Raw genomic sequence first — 19,388 nt, forward strand, 5'->3', positions numbered from 1 at the left:
TTTTATATATTGATTAACTTCTGCAGTAGGACTGAAATGGTGTGTGTGTTTTGTTATAGCAAATCCGCATCGGGCTATCTACTGAGTGCATCGAGGGGAATCGAACCCCTGATTTTAGCGTGGTAAATCTGTAGAGTAATGTGGTACAAAACATTAATATCGATCATTTCTCCATAAGATTATATTAAATGCCTGTATCGCAATTTTTTTTAAACTTGGGTATAGAAAATTACGTGTTAGTGAAATTGGGTATTTTGTCTTTTTTGTGCAAACAGATTATTAAATAAACTCTGCATTTTTGTCTTGATCTTCCCGTAAATATGAAACGGAAAATAACACAGAATCTTTGTTCAGAAGAACTATGATTCTATGTCAGTTTGAATGACATTCTGTTTATTAAACTTCAACTCTCGAATCTTGTCTGCACGTTCGAAAGTTTTTTTGTTTTTATTTCAACAAGCATGGCCAAGTGGTTAACGTGTCAGAAATATGTAGCCAATTTAAGTTAACGTCCTGTTGCCTCGCAAAAATCACATTTCGTACTTTGGGGCCGTGAGTGTGTTATGAGAATGACGGTCAAATTTAGATTTTCGACTAAAGTATTCTGAGAGTTGGCAGAGTGCACTGTTGATTATCTGGTTTCTCTGTTGTCTGTCAGATAGAAAATTGGGATTACTAGCGCATGTATCCGTTGAGTAACTACAGGCAAATATGAACCAAATCTCCCACCAGTGGTTCAGATAACTTAAAATACTATAATCCTGGCTTCGATACCCGTGCTGAGCAGAGCACAAATAGCACATTGTGTAGCTTTGTGCTTAATATTCAAGATAACCTTGTTATACAACTGGTCTCTTAACGACCTTAAGTACGTTTTAGCTCAGACTATAGAAGGTGATCATGCTTTATTAAATAACTTATGTAAATTTTCAATTAAGGTTTATTAGATTGGGAAAAGTGACACCAGGAGGCAGTTGTAGTAACTTATGAATAAAAAACTATTCGTTTTTTGTGTGAACTTTCGAGGTTCTTCACAGGATTTAGTATACAAAGCAAACTTTTCAATAGATATTTTGTAAATACATTTAGCGATTAAGAAATATTAATAACATTTATTTACGAAGTGCAAGAAATCTTTTGTTTAAATTTCACGGGCGAGGACTGGTTGTGTGGAAGAGGTCTGAATTTCGAAGCGAGATATCCGGGTTCATCTCCATGTGACACGACAAAAGATTCCTCGAACTTTCAGCTGTGGTTGCGTTAAGAAAGTTAGTCAAGCTTTTAGCATAGATGGTAGTTGTTAGGGTGGCTCTGACTGTTTACCTTCCTTCACTGAGTGTCGCGGGTTCGAATCCCTACCCCACTAAATATGCACTGTAATGTTCTGTCAATCCAACTATTCGTTGGTAAAAGAGTAGCCCAAGAGCTGGCGGTGGGTGGTGATGACAAGCTGACTTTCCTCTAGTCATAGATTGCTAAATTAGGGACAGCTAACGCAAATAGCCCTCATGTAGATTTTCGCGAAATTCAAAACAAACCAGGCAAAGCTTTCCCTCATATAAGGACTTCTATCTCTTACTGCTTTCGGCAGGTGTCAGGAAATGAGTTTGTTTCTCACTGGTTCCGGGGTCATAATATTAAATAGTAACTGGAGTTCAAAGTGGCTGCTTAATCAATAAGAATTTTCTATGAGCAACCTAGTAATAGGAAAGGACTTCACTTAGTATTTGATTTAGTGGTATTTCCGGAACGTGCGATGGTTCTTCCGAATTGATTATTGTTTTTATTTTAAATTTATGAGAGACCAGCAGTTGGGAGCCTTTTGGTTTTCTTCGATCACGTTTTTATTATTAACTTCTTTTAGTAGATCCTGTTTATCGAATAACGTTTTTTTTTTTAAAACGTATTCTTATTTTATGGGTGAATGTGAGTAGGTTTGGCATTTTATGGCGCAAAACAACTTGGCTACCTGCTCAATCTTATTTTGTGTGACGTGAATCACAACGTTTGTACTCCCACATTTCTTTTACAAGTAACTTAAAAAAAAAAATTAAATACGCATAACAAAGTTTGTTCAATAATTATGTCGCATATTTTGTTTCCTTTGACCAATTATAACACCGAAAATATAACCCGTGACATAGATGACGTAAATTATTCGATGGTGGGCTCAGCAGATAGCCTAATGTAGCTTTGCTATAAGAAAACACACACACAGATTTTAAAGCCCCCCTTACAGTGGCTCAGCGGTATGTCTGCGGACTTACAACGCTGAAAACCGAGTTTCGATACCCGTGGTGGGCAGAGCACAGATAGCCCATTGTGTAGCTTTGTGCTTAATTCAAAACAACACCATCATCACAGATTGAGGCAACAAACCAACGAAACTACAGTCGTCCAATGGTGAAGTGCATATAATATGTTAATAGCTTAACATTGTTTTTGATGGCCACCGAAATTAACTCAAAATGCGATAACATTATCATATTTCTAGTATTTATATCTAATTTTCCTAATATGTTATGAATAGAGCAACTATCGTGTTTTTTCTGTTAGTTTCAGAAGTGAATTGCATACATTGGAAATACATTTTTTACATAATTTAGTGTCCACGTGTAGTGCGATGCCACCCAATATTGATCGTTCTTTCGGAAATGAAATGTAACAGCAAAATATTTATACACTCGAACCATAAAGATCGGTGGTTTAAGAATTTCCAAGACGGCGATATCTCTTGAATTTCATGAAATTGGAAAACGAGAATATGGATCAAGTTGGGAACCTAAGATCTCCCAGAAAGAGACCTGCAACAAGTCGTACCGATGCCATGGTTAACGAAGTGTGACGACTTTTTAAAAGCTGATCATGCACGAACGCAAAGGTCAGTGGTAAAATCCGTCTACATTTCTCATACGCAACAAAATCGAGAAATGTATTCGTCCGGAAACGAAACAAAAACGATATGAATAAATCAAGATAAAGTTTCCAGTCACCATTCTGATCAACCATCGTATACCTCAGTGTTTATACCTTTTCATACCAACATGTAAATTTCAAGTCGTTGGGCGCAGGACCTGTGGATTTCTCTACCATCACAGTATTGATAGGGAGGTTAGAAAATTGACATTCATGTACAATAGAGTGGTTATGGAAGGCAAGAAGAGAAGACTTTCATGCTTTGGACATGAAAACCTTACATTTGAACCCTTTACCTTTTAAACAATGTTGCATGACTATTGCTATAAGGAGTAGCAACGACAACAAGAAACATTTGTTCTGATCATGCACTGAACTGCTTACTCATATTTCAAGGAATTTACCCACCAAATAAACTTTAAAGACTGGTGAAGTGAAAAGAAAAATTTAATGTTGAATCACGTATTTATGCTGTTATACACATTATAACCCTGACGGACTATCTTTTGTGTGCCCACAGCGAGTATCGAAATTAAATATGATCCACTAAAGGGCAAACACATAGGTAACGAGATCTATCTTCTAGACTTATTTAGCTAAGAATTTGGTTTTGATACCCGTGGTGGATATGACATAAATAGCTCAGTTCAGGGGCGTAGATGTTTTTACACCCGATGGGGGGGGGGATGATTTTTGCAACCACTTATGTCGACTGTTCAATTTGCAAATTGGTAATCTCTGATTACGTGAACCTGAAAGCTATAAACATGCAGTCACAGAGTAATCTTGTTGCCACGATACTTGCATGTATATTTAGGCATACTGACTGATACTTAAGAACTATCGCTTAGATCGAAAAGCTTAGAAGCACGCCTATATTAAAGATGTACATTTCGGCTACTTAAAAAGCCTACATCTAGGCCTAATTATGTAATTCGATCGGTAAGAACACGAGAATCACAAGAACAAACACACAATTTGTAGGCCTGTGATGCAAAAAAAAAACAATTCAACAGACCAAACTGTAGAGGGGATGATTGTATGCACCATATCCCCACTTAAAATGAAGGGGGGATGTATACCTTCCATCACCCCAGGATCTACGCCCCTGGCTCAGTGTGTAACAAAAACGAAACAGCCACAGGCTTGCTATAATGTTGTGGTAAATCCATTATTCGTTGGTAAAGATTAGTTGGTGGTGGACTGTGATTACTAGTAGTTTTCCTCTACTTTATCGTTTCAATATTAGGGACAGCTAGCGTAGGTTGTTTGTTTTAGAATTTCGCACAAAGCTACACGAGGGCTATTTGCGCTAGCCATCCCTTATTTAGCAGTGTAAAACTAGAGAGAAGGCAGCTAGTCATCACCATCCACCGCCAACTCTTAGGCTACTTTTTTACCAACTAATTGCGGGATTGAATGTAACATTATAACGTACCCACGGCTGAAAGGTCGAGCATGTTTGGTATATTGTGGATTCGAACCTGCTACTTTTAGATTGTGATTGAAGTGCCCTAACCACCTGCTTAGACCGAAGGTGCTAATGTAGATAGCCCTGAGTAACTTTACGCAAAATTCAACAAACAAACAGTCATCTAATATTAAACCCGATGCTAATTCTAAAAAATACTGGATTATTTCTGGTTAAAAATTGATTCTTTGTGTTAACTGTATATATCCAAAGTTGAAAAGTAAAATCAGTAGCATTTCAGAAACTTTAACGTAACATTAGGTGATTTTTTTTATAAAAGTTAAATTTAAAGCAATAAAGGTATCTTTAAACTTTATTTAAACTGAAATAGCCCCTAGCGTGAAGAACATATATTAATGGTGTACACATGCTGTGAGTACGAATAGAAATAATATAACTAATAGCTTATAACGCAAAAATTCGAGGTTCTATTTCTCTGAGTTAGTTACCAGTCATGTAGTCAATTCTAGACTTAAATGTTCGTTTATTGCTAGCACAAAGGCACACAATAGACTATTTTTTGTGTGCCCACGACGGGTATCGAAATTACATCTGATCCACTAAAGGGCAAATACATAGGTAACGAGATCCATCCAAACATTTTTACTTATATTTACACGAGAATAAATTTCAGGTATGGTGAAGCTAAAATACGTTTAATTATGTTTGAGTCGCTAGTTGAGAATGAATAACTGATTTTGCATTATATTTTCAATTTTTAATCACTAAGCCTAACTTATTTATTTTGTTATGTAAGCCTTGACCTAACAAAATAAAATATAAGCCATGAATGTCAAAAACGAGATATCCAACACATCTTCGTGTAAGTAAAATTAAATTATTCTAGTTTGTTTTCAAACGACTACTAATAAATTTGTATCATCATGTGTTGTTGTTTTATCAGAATTATTTAGAACTTAGCCAGAAAGGCGTTTGTTTGTTTTTATTAGCACAAAGGTACACAATGGGCTATCTTTGCTCTGCTTACCACAGGTATCAAACCTGGTTACTAGCATTGTAAATCCGTGCCACTAGAGGGCTAGCTAGAAAGAAATTACAACATATGAAAGATTCATTATGCTCCTTCCAATTTCGACGGACATTTTCTATTAGTTCGTGATACGGATTTCCCGTGAAATTTTAATTCAGATACTCATAGTATAAAATAATGCAATAAAGAGATTATTTTTCTTATTTTTAATTATGCGTCTATATACTTAATGATGGGCGTGAGTTGGCTCTGCAAACTGTCTGTGAGTTAGCAGAGTCACAGTCAATCTCTTAGAGTGGGTGGTAAGGTGACACCGTGTGGCTGTTTTACTTTGGGTAAGTAGTTCAGAACCGAGGACAAAAACAAAGTATAGCTCATAAACTACCCAAAATTATTATAGTGTGTACACCTTTTACAAGCTGGTGAACAATTATTAGAATTATGCTTGTCACCAGGAGAAAAAAAACCGAAGTTCGCGTATAGCATATAGGCTATGAAAAGCCAGCAGATAAGCACAGTTTGCTTTGGACATGACAGACTTGCGATGAAACCTTTCGCCATGTAAACTATGCAGCAGGAATATTGATAAAATGCATAGTAGTCAGACAGCGTACGACCGGACGTTACAACATGGACTATGCGATGTGGCGAGACTGCAGAATCTTCTTAATATAACATATTCAACCGGTGTAAATTTGGTAATAAACTAAAAGTACTTTATGCAAATAAAGGCCCGATGTTTGAGTCTCGTCACTGCTAAAGATTACTCTTCATATATTGAAAATGTAATGGTGTTATAAAAGTGACAATCATTACCAATTATCAGTTAGACAAGTTATAGATATGAATGTTGTTGAATAGCCCCCTTTCCTCTAGTTAGGGCCCCGGCATGGCCAGGTGGTTAAGGCACTCGACACGTAATCTGAAGGTTGCGGGTTCGAATCCTCGTCACACCAAACATGCTCACTCTTGCAGCTGTGGGAGCGCTATAAATGTTACGGTCAATCTCCCTATCAGTTAGTAAATAAGTAGCCCAAGAGTTGGCGGTAACCGATTATTTCTAGCTGCCTTCCCTTTAATCTTACACTGCTAAATTATGGACGGCTAGCGCAGGTGCTCCTAGAGCAGCTTTGCGCGAAATTCAAACCAAACCAAATCCTCTAATCAATTTATCATTTCATAATTAGGAACGGTCAGAGTTACTGTTAATTAAACGTAAGCAAAGGATGAACAAATTGAACCACTCAACAGCGTCCATCGTCAACATGCTTTTTGTTTTGTTTTTTTACAACGGGACGCGAACCATTAATCCTCGAATTAACTGTCTGAGTTCTCGAAAACCATAGCCGGTTCACGTAATACAGAAACTTTATCTGGACCTCGTATCAAACAAACGTGAGGCAGGTGTTTCTTTTTTGGCTGATTTGTATTTAACCGGAACTGTGTATTCAACCTTAATGCAATATTTCGATCTGAACATGATTTAGTAACAGATGTCATATGTACGAGAATAACTCTAGGAAATTCTACATGAATACACCTGTAGTTGGAACATTGCATTATTGAAATAGCTGCAGATATGCGGTGGTTAATAAAGTTAATAAAGAATTCTATAAAAGAAATAAATGCAAATAACTTCCACTTTTTTGCTTCAAAATTCACAGGAACTTAACATGCTAAATCTCTTAACGTACATAAATTACTGCGTAGAAGACTCCAGTAAGCAGGCTGAAAGCTCACGAAGAAAAGTATTTTATGTTTATAATTTTACAAAAAAAACAACAACAAAAAACGTGACGTGATGCATATTAAGTAGTTGTTTTATGTATCGACTGGCTTAAAAGTATTTTGACTTTTTTCAAGCGTACTGGCCTTAACAAGTGTGTATTTAATGTTCGTGTTGATAATGACATGGTAAGTAAGTAATCCTGGAACATCTAGAACAAAATTTGAGTTATAGAATAACACTCGGAAGAATATAGCACTTTGTTATCAAGTGTCTTATGTGTAGGCCAATTAAAAACGTTTTTTTTTTTTTAGTTTTTATTGGTTATTTATGTCACAAAATTTAAAAATTGTGTTTCCAGTTGTGGCTTCAAACTGAAATCGAGATAGTAGTTTGATTAGCGTGAAAGATAAGATTTTCAAATGGAGTTCAGTTTGTTTGAACGTTAACCTCGTCTTGGATTATTATTATTTACAAATACGAAACTTGTTAGTTCAGAAATTCGAGATCATACTACAGAACTGCAAGATGTTTTATTGGTTTTACATAATAAACGAAATTTCTCGTTTTGTTTGTAGTAAAGTTTTCAAATGATCCACAAAATAATAAATTATTGTCCATAAAACTAAGAAACCCACTTGAAGTAAAATGTATTCTAAAGACGGCTGGTATGGATATTATATTTTTAATTAGAATAAAGTACAGAACAACGTTTAGGCCTTCTTCGATCACGTTATCACAGAGAGATTGCAACTGAACATTGCTGGGCGCGTCTTGGGGTCGAGAATGTGAAAAAGTAAGAGTTTGTAGGTGGCGTCGCAGTTAGACGTGAGGCCTTCTACGAGCAGTGCTCGTAGCATTTTTTTGGTTTGAATTTATCTGGTCCCGAGCCGACGTTCAGAGACAGATATAAGCTGGGCTGGCCAGAAATTTATTTTTTCTATGCCCCTATCGTGATTTTAACGTCCTTGTGGGCTTAATATTTAAAAGCAACATGAGAAAGTTTATTTATTTGTTTGTTTTTGTTAATTTCGCGCAAAGCTTCACTAGGACTATCTACTATAACCGTCCCTAAATTTAGCAGCGTAATACTAGAGGGAAAGCAGCTAATCATCATCACCCACCGCCAACCCTTGAGCTACTCTTTTTACCAATGAATACTGGGATTAATTGCGTATTTATAAAGCCCTCACAGCTAAAAAGGCAAGCAGGTTTCGTGTGATGGGGATTCGAACCTGCAACCCTCAAATTACGGGTCGAGCGCCCTCACCATCTGGCCATGCTAAGACTAACGTGAAAATAAAAAAGAAGGATGAAAACGAACGAGAGAGAGAAGAAGGAAGTAAAAGTAAAGAAGATATAATATAAAAATAATAAAAAAATAATTACTTGTAAGTTTAGAAGAGAAAACCGTAAAAAATATGCTCAGGTGTTTTTATTGTATTTTTTTTAAAGCTGGTTTCCATTGTTCTGTTTGTTTTCTCGATATAAAGTCGTAACAGCTGTTGTATTGCATTTTATAAATAGTACTGGCGTTGCAATTTTCAGTGTAATTTTTATATAGTATGGATTTTCGTTTTGTACAGAAAAATTATACACGAATACCTTGATCAAAAAACAGTGAGGACCAAACAAACAATAATAAGTTCAACGAAACAAGTAACTATAAATCCTTACACTGTTACAAACTCTGTGTTACTGATTTTAGTGATTAAATAACAAACATTTGGAAATACAACAAAACGTAACATTCCAGTAGGCCCGGCATGGCCAAGCGTGTTAAGGCGTTCGACTCGTAATCCCAGTCGCACCAATCATACTCGCCCTTTCAGCCGTGGGGGCGTTATAATGTGACGGCCAATTCTTTGGTAAAAGAGTAGCCCAAGAGTCGGCAGTGGATGGTGATGACTAGCTGCCTTCCCTCTAGTCTTACATTGCTAAATTAGGAACGGCTAGCGCAAATAGCCCTGGATTAGCTTTGCGCGAAATTCAAAACAAACAAACATTCCAGTAAGCACTAAATTTATTTACAAACCACGTACAAAACTAAAATCAATACTATGCGAAAACAACACTGAGAAACGTAACGCCAACATTTATATATAAAATACAATGCAACAACTGCCACGACTTTTATATCGGAGAAACAAGCTGAAAATAGAAACCAGATCTAAAGAACACACACTCACCACAAAAACAGCTGTGCACACTTTTGAACTCTGCAAATCAAATAAGCAAACATAATCATAGAAAACACCAACATAGTAAGTACGGACATAAATACAAACGCAAAATTCAAGAAACCTTATTTCTACAAAAGCTCAATATAAAGGAACACATTTATACTTATATTAATTAATAAACTAATATCTCACTGTAACGCCCTCTGCAATCTCCTGTTGTTCATACTCGACTTTGTGACGTGGCCAGCAACGGTCAGTTGCAAACTCTCTTTGTTAACATGAAGATGACCTAAGAAGGTCGAAACGTTGTTCTGTACCTTATTTTAATTAAATATTTAATACCCATAACATCCCTCTTTAGAATAAAATAAATTATTGTAATTTCTTCTTCTAATTTCTTAAAAACTTGAACACTTGTACACTGTCAGTAATTACCGTAATCTTGCGTTAGAAATGACGTGACCTGGAATGGCCATGTGGGTTAAGGTGTTCGACTTGTAGTCATAGGGTCCCGGGTTCGAATCCCCATCGCATCAAACATGCCCTTTCAGCCGTGAGGGCATTATAAATGTGACGGTCAATCTCACTATTTGTTGGTAAAAGAATAGCCTAAGAGCTGGCGGTGGGTGGTGATGACTAGCTGCCTTCCTTCTAGTCTTACACTGCTAAATTAGGGACGGTTAGCGCAGAAAACCCTCGTGTAGCTTTGCGCGAAATTCAAAACGAAAATGAAATGACGTTAGTTAACGTAAAACAAACGCAACTGCTTGTACAAAGTATTGTTTACTTGTTTGTAATTAAGTTAGATATCTATCTTATGCCAATTACGGGTATCGAAACGCGGTTCCTAGTGTTGGAAGTCCACAGATATACCGTTGTGTTTCTAAGGTGCTGTAAAAGGTAATCGTGATAGCTAACACATTCAGTGGTTCATTCAATATTGTGAAGTTATTCTACACCTCTGACTTACATGACTACGATACCTAAAATGTAATATTTATGAAATACATCCGAATCAAATCCGTTGACGAAAGGGTGAAGACAAAGAGAGAACTTATCACAAGGATAGAATATATATGATTTTTTTATTTGAAATTACTATTTGTGATAAAAATATCTATTTCCTGTTGTTAATAATCGGTTAAAAAGTGTCCACAGTCCTGTTGTATGTGGCAATTGACTCTTCTGCCTCGAGGTAAAATATATTTGTCGTGGGCCTGATTTGAATATATTAGAAAGAGGGTGAGGTCAAATTCTTTGACCTTTCTGGGTATTCTATGCTCTCTAGTTAACAAATTGCAACATTCAAAATATAACTTAAAAAGTATAGTGAAATTAATTCGATTTATAGTAATTACCTGTCTGGTTCTAAACTGCTTTTGGAATTTTTGTTGTCTGTAGTGCTAGCTAACGTCAATGATCGTACTCTATCTACAGTAGATGCACACATCTTTGTTCTTACTTACAAACAAATGTGTCGAACGTTCCATTATAAGGTGGACTCATTCATCTCTGAAGAAAATCATTTTCCTTTGAAAATAAGAAACTTAACTTGACATGATGATTAAGGCCCAACTCATTCTTTTCGTTGTGGAGTCAACACCACCAGTCGTTGGTAAAAATTAGCGGTGAGCGCCCTACTTTACCAGTATAATGTGACGTTATAATGTGAAGGTCAATCCCACTATTCGTTGGTAAAGGAGTAGCCCAAGAGTTGGTGGTGGGTGATGATGACTCTATCTTTAATAAGCTGATCGTCATCCTGCTCACAAAAGGGTTAAATCGAGAGGATGGGAGATTCGTTGTGTTCAGATATAGCTGTCTTTACACAAGAAAGTTAAACTAGGTGGATGAGAAGCTAATTGTTATTCAGGTATAGCCATATCTACACAACAGGGTTATATAGCCATATATACACATGAGGCTTAACTAGGATGATGAGAGACCCGTTGTGTTCAGATATAGCCATATCAAAACAGATATAACCATATTTATCTTAAACTACTGTAAACGCGGGACAATAAACAGCATCTGTTTTTACAAAAGGTTTTTCAACTCGATTAACTAGATTGTCTTTCTTTGTTCTATACAATGCCTACTATTGGAAATATGGAGTGTTTACAGCGAAACCACTCCTCAAAACTTGGACTATTTTATCATATGATCAGAAGGTGAACTAATAACTAGACTTTTTGTGTGTGCCCTATGAATCTTTGTTTCTCAGAAGATATAACTTCAGTGACGTCTCTCGCTGCTGTCATTGATTTACTATTATACATCTATTTTAATAATGATGTATATTTAAGTTAAATTTATATTTATATATGCACGTAACTTGTAGTGTTAAACCTGTACTGCGAGATTCCTGCCTATTTACTAATGTTCTAGAAGATTCGCAGGTCTAATAATCAACAATATGTGTGTGCAGTAAACACTGGTGTTTCGTCAGTATTGTGTTGCATGCGTAAATTTCTAACAACTCTCTTCACGCCTATAAATGTAACCAACGCGATGCACCAAGAGACAGTATATATTATTGGTTCGCTCTAATTGGTATACTACAAATCTTGGAAACTATAAGTGTGATTAATATTTATTAATAGGGAACTTCAAATATTTGACCAGGAACATTTATAAATTTCGAACATTATAAAACATTTAACTTCATTGAATTCACGTCAAACATTAGTATCTTTACGAAGACATTACAGAACTTTAGTTGCGAAAAACTCGGCGCGTGAATAGCGAAGAAAGAAGAACACAGAGCTATTTAGCTCCCTGTTAAACGAATTGTACCTATATCAACTCAAAATAAACTCTTGCCATGAACACTCCATAAGACAACAAGAAAGTTTCAGATAAGAAAGAAATTTCAACCTTGTTTGTAAAGGTTTTGTTTGTGTGTTTGTTTGTGTTGAATTTCGCACAAAGTTACACGAGGGCTATCTGCACTAGCCGTCCCTAATTTAGCAGTGTAAGACTAGAGGGAAGGCAGCTGGTCATCACCACCCACTGCCAAATCTTGGGCTTCTTTACCAACGAATAGTGGGATTGACCGTAATATTATAAAGCCACCATGCCTGAAAGGGCGAGCATGTTTGATACGACCGGAATTCAAAAAACGACCCTCGAATTATGAGTCGCACGCCTTAGCGCGCTTGGCCATGCCAGGCCCGAATGTTTTGTACATGGATTATTATTTGTGATAACCGTTCCTGTAAGTTGTATTGTTGTTTGTATACTGAAATACATTTGTATTAAAAAAAGAAACTATGTGTATCCATATTGTTGGCAAATACCATTAATTGTATACATATAAATATTTGTTTGACTTTTACATCTAAACTATTGTTTAACTCAGTTTCAGGTTATTTGAAATAATAATACACAAAACTGATGAAGCCTAATTTTTTTCTCTGCGAGTACACGTGTATTTTTATTATTAATTCAAATCAACAAGTTGCTTTATGTGTATACTTCTCAGCTGCTAAGTATCACAACACAAATTATATTAAAACATGACTCTGAACACCATATCTTGGTAAGTTTTATAACCAAAAAAAAGTTTCTTCTCTAATGATATAGTTGTACGCATAAGTTGAAGTCTTACGTTCATTTTCATTAATTATTCCAAAAATTGTATCTTATAGGATATTATACACGAACATATTAGTTTTGCCTATGTTTTGAATATCACAAAAAGAGATTTTCTTGTTATTTGGAAAATATTGTTACATTTTTCTCACAACACAAAGCCTTACTGATATCGGTGTTTTTAAAATATTGTTACATTTTTCTCACAACACAAAGCCTTACTGATATCGGTGTTTTAAAATATTGTTACATTTTTCTCACAACACAAAGCCTTACTGATATCGGTGTTTTTAAAATATTGTTACATTTTTCTCACAACACAAAGCCTTACTGATATCGGTGTTTTTAAAATATTGTTACATTTTTCTCACAACACAAAGCCTTACTGATATCGGTGTTTTAAAATATTGTTACATTTTTTCTCACAACACAAAGCCTTACTGATATCGGTGTTTTAAAATATTGTTACATTTTTCCTCACAACACAAAGCCTTACTGATATCGGTGTTTTTAAAATATTGTTACATTTTTCTCACAACACAAAGCCTTACTGATATCGGTGTTTTAAAATATTGTTACATTTTCCTCACAACACAAAGCCTTACTGATATCGGTGTTTTAAAATATTGTTACATTTTTCTCACAACACAAAGCCTTACTGATATCGGTGTTTTAAAATATTGTTACATTTTTCTCACAACACAAAGCCTTTACTGATATCGGTGTTTTAAAATATTGTTACATTTTTCTCACAACACAAAGCCTTTACTGATATCGGTGTTTTAAAATATTGTTACATTTTTCTCACAACACAAAGCCTTACTGATATCGGTGTTTTTAAAATATTGTTACATTTTTCTCACAACACAAAGCCTTACTGATATCGGTGTTTTAAAATATTGTTACATTTTTCCTCACAACACAAAGCCTTACTGATATCGGTGTTTTAAAATATTGTTACATTTTTCCTCACAACACAAAGCCTTACTGATATCGGTGTTTTAAAATATTGTTACATTTTTCTCACAACACAAAGCCTTACTGATATCGGTGTTTTAAAATATTGTTACATTTTTCTCACAACACAAAGCCTTACTGATATCGGTGTTTTAAAATATTGTTACATTTTTCTCACAACACAAAGCCTTACTGATATCGGTGTTTTAAAATATTGTTACATTTTTTCTCACAACACAAAGCCTTTACTGATATCGGTGTTTTTAAAATATTGTTACATTTTTCTCACAACACAAAGCCTTACTGATATCGGTGTTTTAAAATATTGTTACATTTTTCTCACAACACAAAGCCTTACTGATATCGGTGTTTTTAAAATATTGTTACATTTTTCTCACAACACAAAGCCTTACTGATATCGGTGTTTTTAAAATATTGTTACATTTTTCTCACAACACAAAGCCTTACTGATATCGGTGTTTTTAAAATATTGTTACATTTTTCTCACAACACAAAGCCTTACTAATATCGGTGCTTCTTTTCTCATTATCGATTACAATTAAAAGTTGTGTGTTTGGTAGTGTAAATTTTACTTCAAAATATCTCTGAGGCAAAATTACAGGCGTAAATAAAATGAGAATACTCGACAAGATTGTAAAAAGTAGAGGTGTAAATAAAGTGGAAATACTAAAGTAAAATTATCAAAATTAGAGGTGTAAACAAAATGGGAATACTAAAGTAAAACTGTCAAAATTAGAGGTGTAAACAAAGTGGGAATACTAAAATAAAATTATCAAAATTAGAGGTGCAAATAAAGTGGGAATACTAAAATAAAATTGTAAAATTAGACGTGTAAATAAAGTGGGAATACTAAAGTAAAACTGTCAAAATTAGAGGTGTAAATAAAGTGGAAATACTAAAATAAAACTGTCAAAATTAGAGATGTAAATGGGAATACTAAAATAAAATTATCAAAATTAGAGGTGTAAATAAAATGGGAATACTAAAATAAAATTATCAAAATTAGAGGTGTAAACAAAATGGGAATACTAAAGTAAAATTATCAAGATTAGAGGTGTAAACAAAATGGGAATACTAAAATAAAATTATCAAAATTAGAGGTGTAAATAAAATGGGAATACTAAAATAAAATTATCAAAATTAGAGGTGTAAACAAAATGGGAATACTAAAGTAAAACTGTCAAAATTAGAGGTGTAAATAAAGTGGAAATACTAAAATAAAATTATCAAAATTAGAGGTGTAAACAAAATGGGAATACTAAAATAAAATTATCAAAATTAGAGGTGTAAATAAAATGGGAATACTAAAATAAAATTATCAAAATTAGAGGTGTAAACAAAATGGGAATACTAAAGTAAAACTGTCAAAATTAGAAGTGTAAATAAAGTGAAAATACTAAAATAAAATTATCAAAATTAGAGCTTTAAATAAAGTGGGAATACTAAAATAAAACTGTCAAAATTAGAGGTGTAAATAAAGTGGAAATACTAAAATAAAATTATATAATTAGAGGTGTAAATAAAGTGGAAATACTAAAATAAAACTGTCAAAGTTAGAGGTGTAAATAAAGTGACAGTGTTAAAACTAAATTATTTGCCGAGCAATTATTTATAACGTATTGTAAAACAACTTTATTATAAATGTTTTACTTGAATACTTCTGATACAGTTTGATATTTTATTGTTGTTATTAAGTTTGTTGCAATTTAGATCGCGTTTAAAACAACTGTATGTTTTCTTAATTCTATAAAGTCTATATTTAAATAATTAAACTTAAAATTATTTCCAAAAAATAAAAAATGTAATCTCTTGTTTCAATCTCCATGATGTTTGAAACGTCTAGTTATTTAAACTACGGTTCTTTCTAACGCTTTATCTAAACGGAATAGACATTTTACACACTTTGTATCATACAAACTTATTGTCTGAATTCCATTTTTTACACTGAGCCTCTTTTATGAACCATTCGTGCAGATTATATTTAACAGAAACGGAATTGTCCACGTGTAGTTTCTCACAGAGATCACACATCCAACGTTGGAGGTAGACTTTGTACTTTCTCTTCCACTGAAAATAATTATTGTAAAGAACACTGCTAGAACCAACCAATTTCAAGTGCTCGGCCAGTTTTCTTGGATCTGGATAATCCATAGCGTTAATGAAAGATCCTGGAGGAGCGAAACGGCTGTAGTTCGCTCCACCGAGAGTCACGGGCACAATATCGAAGTTCAACACATTGAAAAACTTTTCCGTTACGTAGTCCTTACATATCGAATTCTCAAATGCTAAATAAAACTTGTATTTTTTTAAAATGTCTTCATAACATTTCGCTGCCTGCGTTGGAAGACAAACTTTGTCTCCACATTTTCCATAAATGTCCACAGATATGAAAGATTTCAATTTTTGGACATACCTCTCTCTCTTGCTCGGTGTGTGGCAGTTGCTCACAATCCAAACAACATCCTTCACTTTCTTTTCAAGGAAGTCGTTGTCTAGTGTCTCACCTGATACCATTTCTTCACAGATGTGCCCATAACGTACTGGTATGTCCGAATCTTCGCGATAAGTCATTGTCCAGTTAAACAGCCCATCGATTTTATTCCAAGGTATTTTGATAAGTCTAGAGCTTCTATTCCATAAAGAATCCATCTTTGGTGCAACCCTCTGTCCTTCGGCAGCTTAACATTCGACCTAAAGTTTGGAACATGAAACAGGATAGCATCAACTGATGTAAGCAGTTTTCGATCTGCGGTAACAGAACATTGGTATTGGCAGCTGTAACGAGAGAATGTTTCGTTTCCAGGCAGGAAAAAATAATAGTCGTCAATAAACTGTGTTCGAAAAAACTTCGTCCAAAGTAAAATAGTTACTGTGGCTTGTGATCTGGACGAAACTGGGAACAAGGGAATGTTAACAAGACGAGGTTGTCTTGGAGCAGAGACATTAACAGCTGCGACTGGACAAGAAAAATATGTTTTACCGAAGTAATTCAATTGTTCCTTCTGGAACACGTTCTTTCCATTATAAAAACACCAAAATATTCCAAGACAAACAGTGAGGCAGAGAACAAGTACTATATTTTTCATTTTTGATAAGGGTAAAGGCAGGGATATTTCCTTAACCCTGTGAATAATTTGACACTGTTAATAATAGAGACATTGGTTCTAAACATATTCTATGTAAAGAACAAATTAGTTACTCTTGACTACTCTTAATAATTACAAATGTTTAATGAAGACAAAGAATATTTTTAACCAACAATAATGATAAATTTCCAATCTCCCCAGCAACTTAAATCTAACACTTCAAAGAATTCTAAAAGAACTATATTACCCAGTTAATTAACTATAAAAAACTATATTACCCAGTTAATTAACTATAAGAAACAGTATTACCCAGTCAATTAAAGCAAATCGCCCCGGAATGGTTAGTATAGGGTCCAGTAGTTCACAGATGGCTTTGACCAATATATCAGAGTAGTCAAAAATAATGAAGGAGAAACGTAACTGACGGTAAACGAAATACAAGGGTTTGAATAATGCTTTATGACACTCGCAAAGGGCAAAACACAGTTAGCCCATTACGTATCCTTGTACTTAACAGAAAAGAAAAACAAAATGAAACCTTATCAATATTTTTGTTTGTTTGAAATGAAGTACAAAGCTTCACAATAGTCTCTCTATGCTCTGTCCCCCACGGGTATCAAAACCCGGTTTCTAGCGTTGTAAGTCCGCAGGTATATCGTTGTGGAGTGGGGGCTCATCGCTCTAATGAAATATATAGAGTGTGTGACTGGTAATCTCGGGAAACTATGATTTTTCACTGATGAGACGTTTCAATACTGAGTGAAAACTTAGTACCTGCTTACAGAGTAAAATTCAACACGTTGGGATGTCAGAGATACCAATTATTCGTTTTCCCAGACACTTCGACTTAAGCACTCGACTTTGCAATCACGAGGGTTATTTGCGCTAGCTGTCCCTAATTTAGCAGGGAAGGCAGCTTGTCATCACCCACCGCAAACCTTTGAGCTACTCTTTTACCAACGAATAGCGGGATTGACCGTCACATTATAACGCCCCCACGGCTGAAAGGGCTAGCATATTTGGTGCGACGGCGATTCGAACTCGCGACCCTCAGATTAAGAGTCGAGTGTCTTAACCAACTAGCCATGCCGGAGCCCTGTAATACAAAATATTTTAATTGGGTCTTATTAACATTGCTTACAATTCGAATAATAATTTAGATAATATTTGTAACGTCAGAAAGAGGTGTTTTTGGGAACTTTAAAACGTTTTCACTCCACATGTTCCTGTGGCTTTACAAAGACTGAGTGTAAGTGGCGTAGCGAACTTATGAATACGTTCTTAAAATTAATATTTCAAACACACGTCTGTTTAATGCATAAGACTTCAAAAATTGAGCTAATTAGTGAAAGACTGTATTATAAGGGAAAAGTAGAAGCACCTTAGCATTAAGACGAATTTTAGAAATAATATTCATCTTATAACAAGTGAACGGTACCTGTTTTTATATTCACTAACATTTAAATATGAATCGTTTTCACATTATCTATAATACCTTACTAAAAACGGCCCGACATGGCCAGGTGGGTTAAGGAGTTCGACTTGTAATCCGAGGGTCGCGGGTTCAAATCCCCGTCGCACCAAAATATGCTCGCCCTTTCAGCTGTGGAAGCGTTATAGTGAGACGGTCAATCCTACTATTCGTTGGTAAAAGAGTGGACCAAGAGTTGGGGGTTGGTGGTGGTGAGTATCTGCCTCCTCTCTGGACTTACACTGCTAAATTAGGGACAGCTAGCGCAGATAGTCCTTGAGGAGCTTTCCGCGAAATTCCAGAATAAGCAAACCTCATTAAACAATTTACTACTTTATAAAGCTATTGAAGGAACTTTATTTTTATCGAATCGTGTTGTTTTTATTGAAAGTGCTAGAACTGTGTTGTCCGTGGGTAATTTTAATATACCATTAGTTAATAGCATATGATGTCATTCCTGTATATCTTATTTTTGTTAATATTATAAAACAACTTAATGTTTTTGTCGTCATTAAATTCTTCAAAAGTTTTAAAATTGTAATAAAATACATATAATATAGTTTCCTACCAATTTGGAAATGGAACTCTGTATTTGTGGCTGCCGTCAGTTCTCTCCATTATCCGAATGTAAATCCAGTCAAGCTATTCCCATATATCTTGTTTCAACTTCCGGTCTCGCATACGTTTATACCAGTTCACAACATTACGACGTCATGCGTGCTTTAGGACCAATCATTAAACGGAGAGCTCAACAAGCTAAAATATTGAACTTAGTTGAATATTTCTAACGTTTTCTCTGTGTTATATATCTTTTTCACCACACTAGAAAATGTGTTACATTATTAAGGTCCTCATTAAACAACGACATTAAATATTACCTACTAATTACGAAACTATTCTATTAGAAAACACACAGACAAAAACACTTCCATCGAAAACAAAAACAGATCTATCGAGACCAAGGCCAAGCGT

The 19,388-nt window shown here is 34.9% G+C and overlaps 1 protein-coding gene across 2 annotated transcripts in view; it reads right to left on the reverse strand.

Moving 5' to 3' along the window:
- Positions 1-19,385, reverse strand: part of LOC143245228 (glycoprotein 3-alpha-L-fucosyltransferase A-like) — a 524,457-nt gene extending 505,072 nt beyond the window's left edge. Inside the window, exons 1-2 of one of the 2 annotated variants that reach the window (XM_076491344.1) lie at positions 18,985-19,370; positions 15,717-16,550 (exon numbers count right to left, since the gene is read on the reverse strand). In XM_076491344.1, coding sequence (XP_076347459.1) covers positions 15,768-16,508 — 741 coding nt within the window. In that variant the 5' untranslated portion in view covers positions 16,509-16,550; positions 18,985-19,370 and the 3' untranslated portion in view covers positions 15,717-15,767. Of the gene's footprint in view, positions 1-15,716; positions 16,551-18,984 lie in introns of those variants that run through there. The other variant, XR_013025507.1, reaches the window with a different exon arrangement.
- Between the last annotated feature and the right edge of the window lie 3 nt (positions 19,386-19,388).

The sequence above is a fragment of the Tachypleus tridentatus genome, chromosome 2 (assembly GCF_004210375.1).
Source record: "Tachypleus tridentatus isolate NWPU-2018 chromosome 2, ASM421037v1, whole genome shotgun sequence".
Classification (NCBI taxonomy): Eukaryota; Metazoa; Arthropoda; class Merostomata; order Xiphosura; family Limulidae; genus Tachypleus; species Tachypleus tridentatus.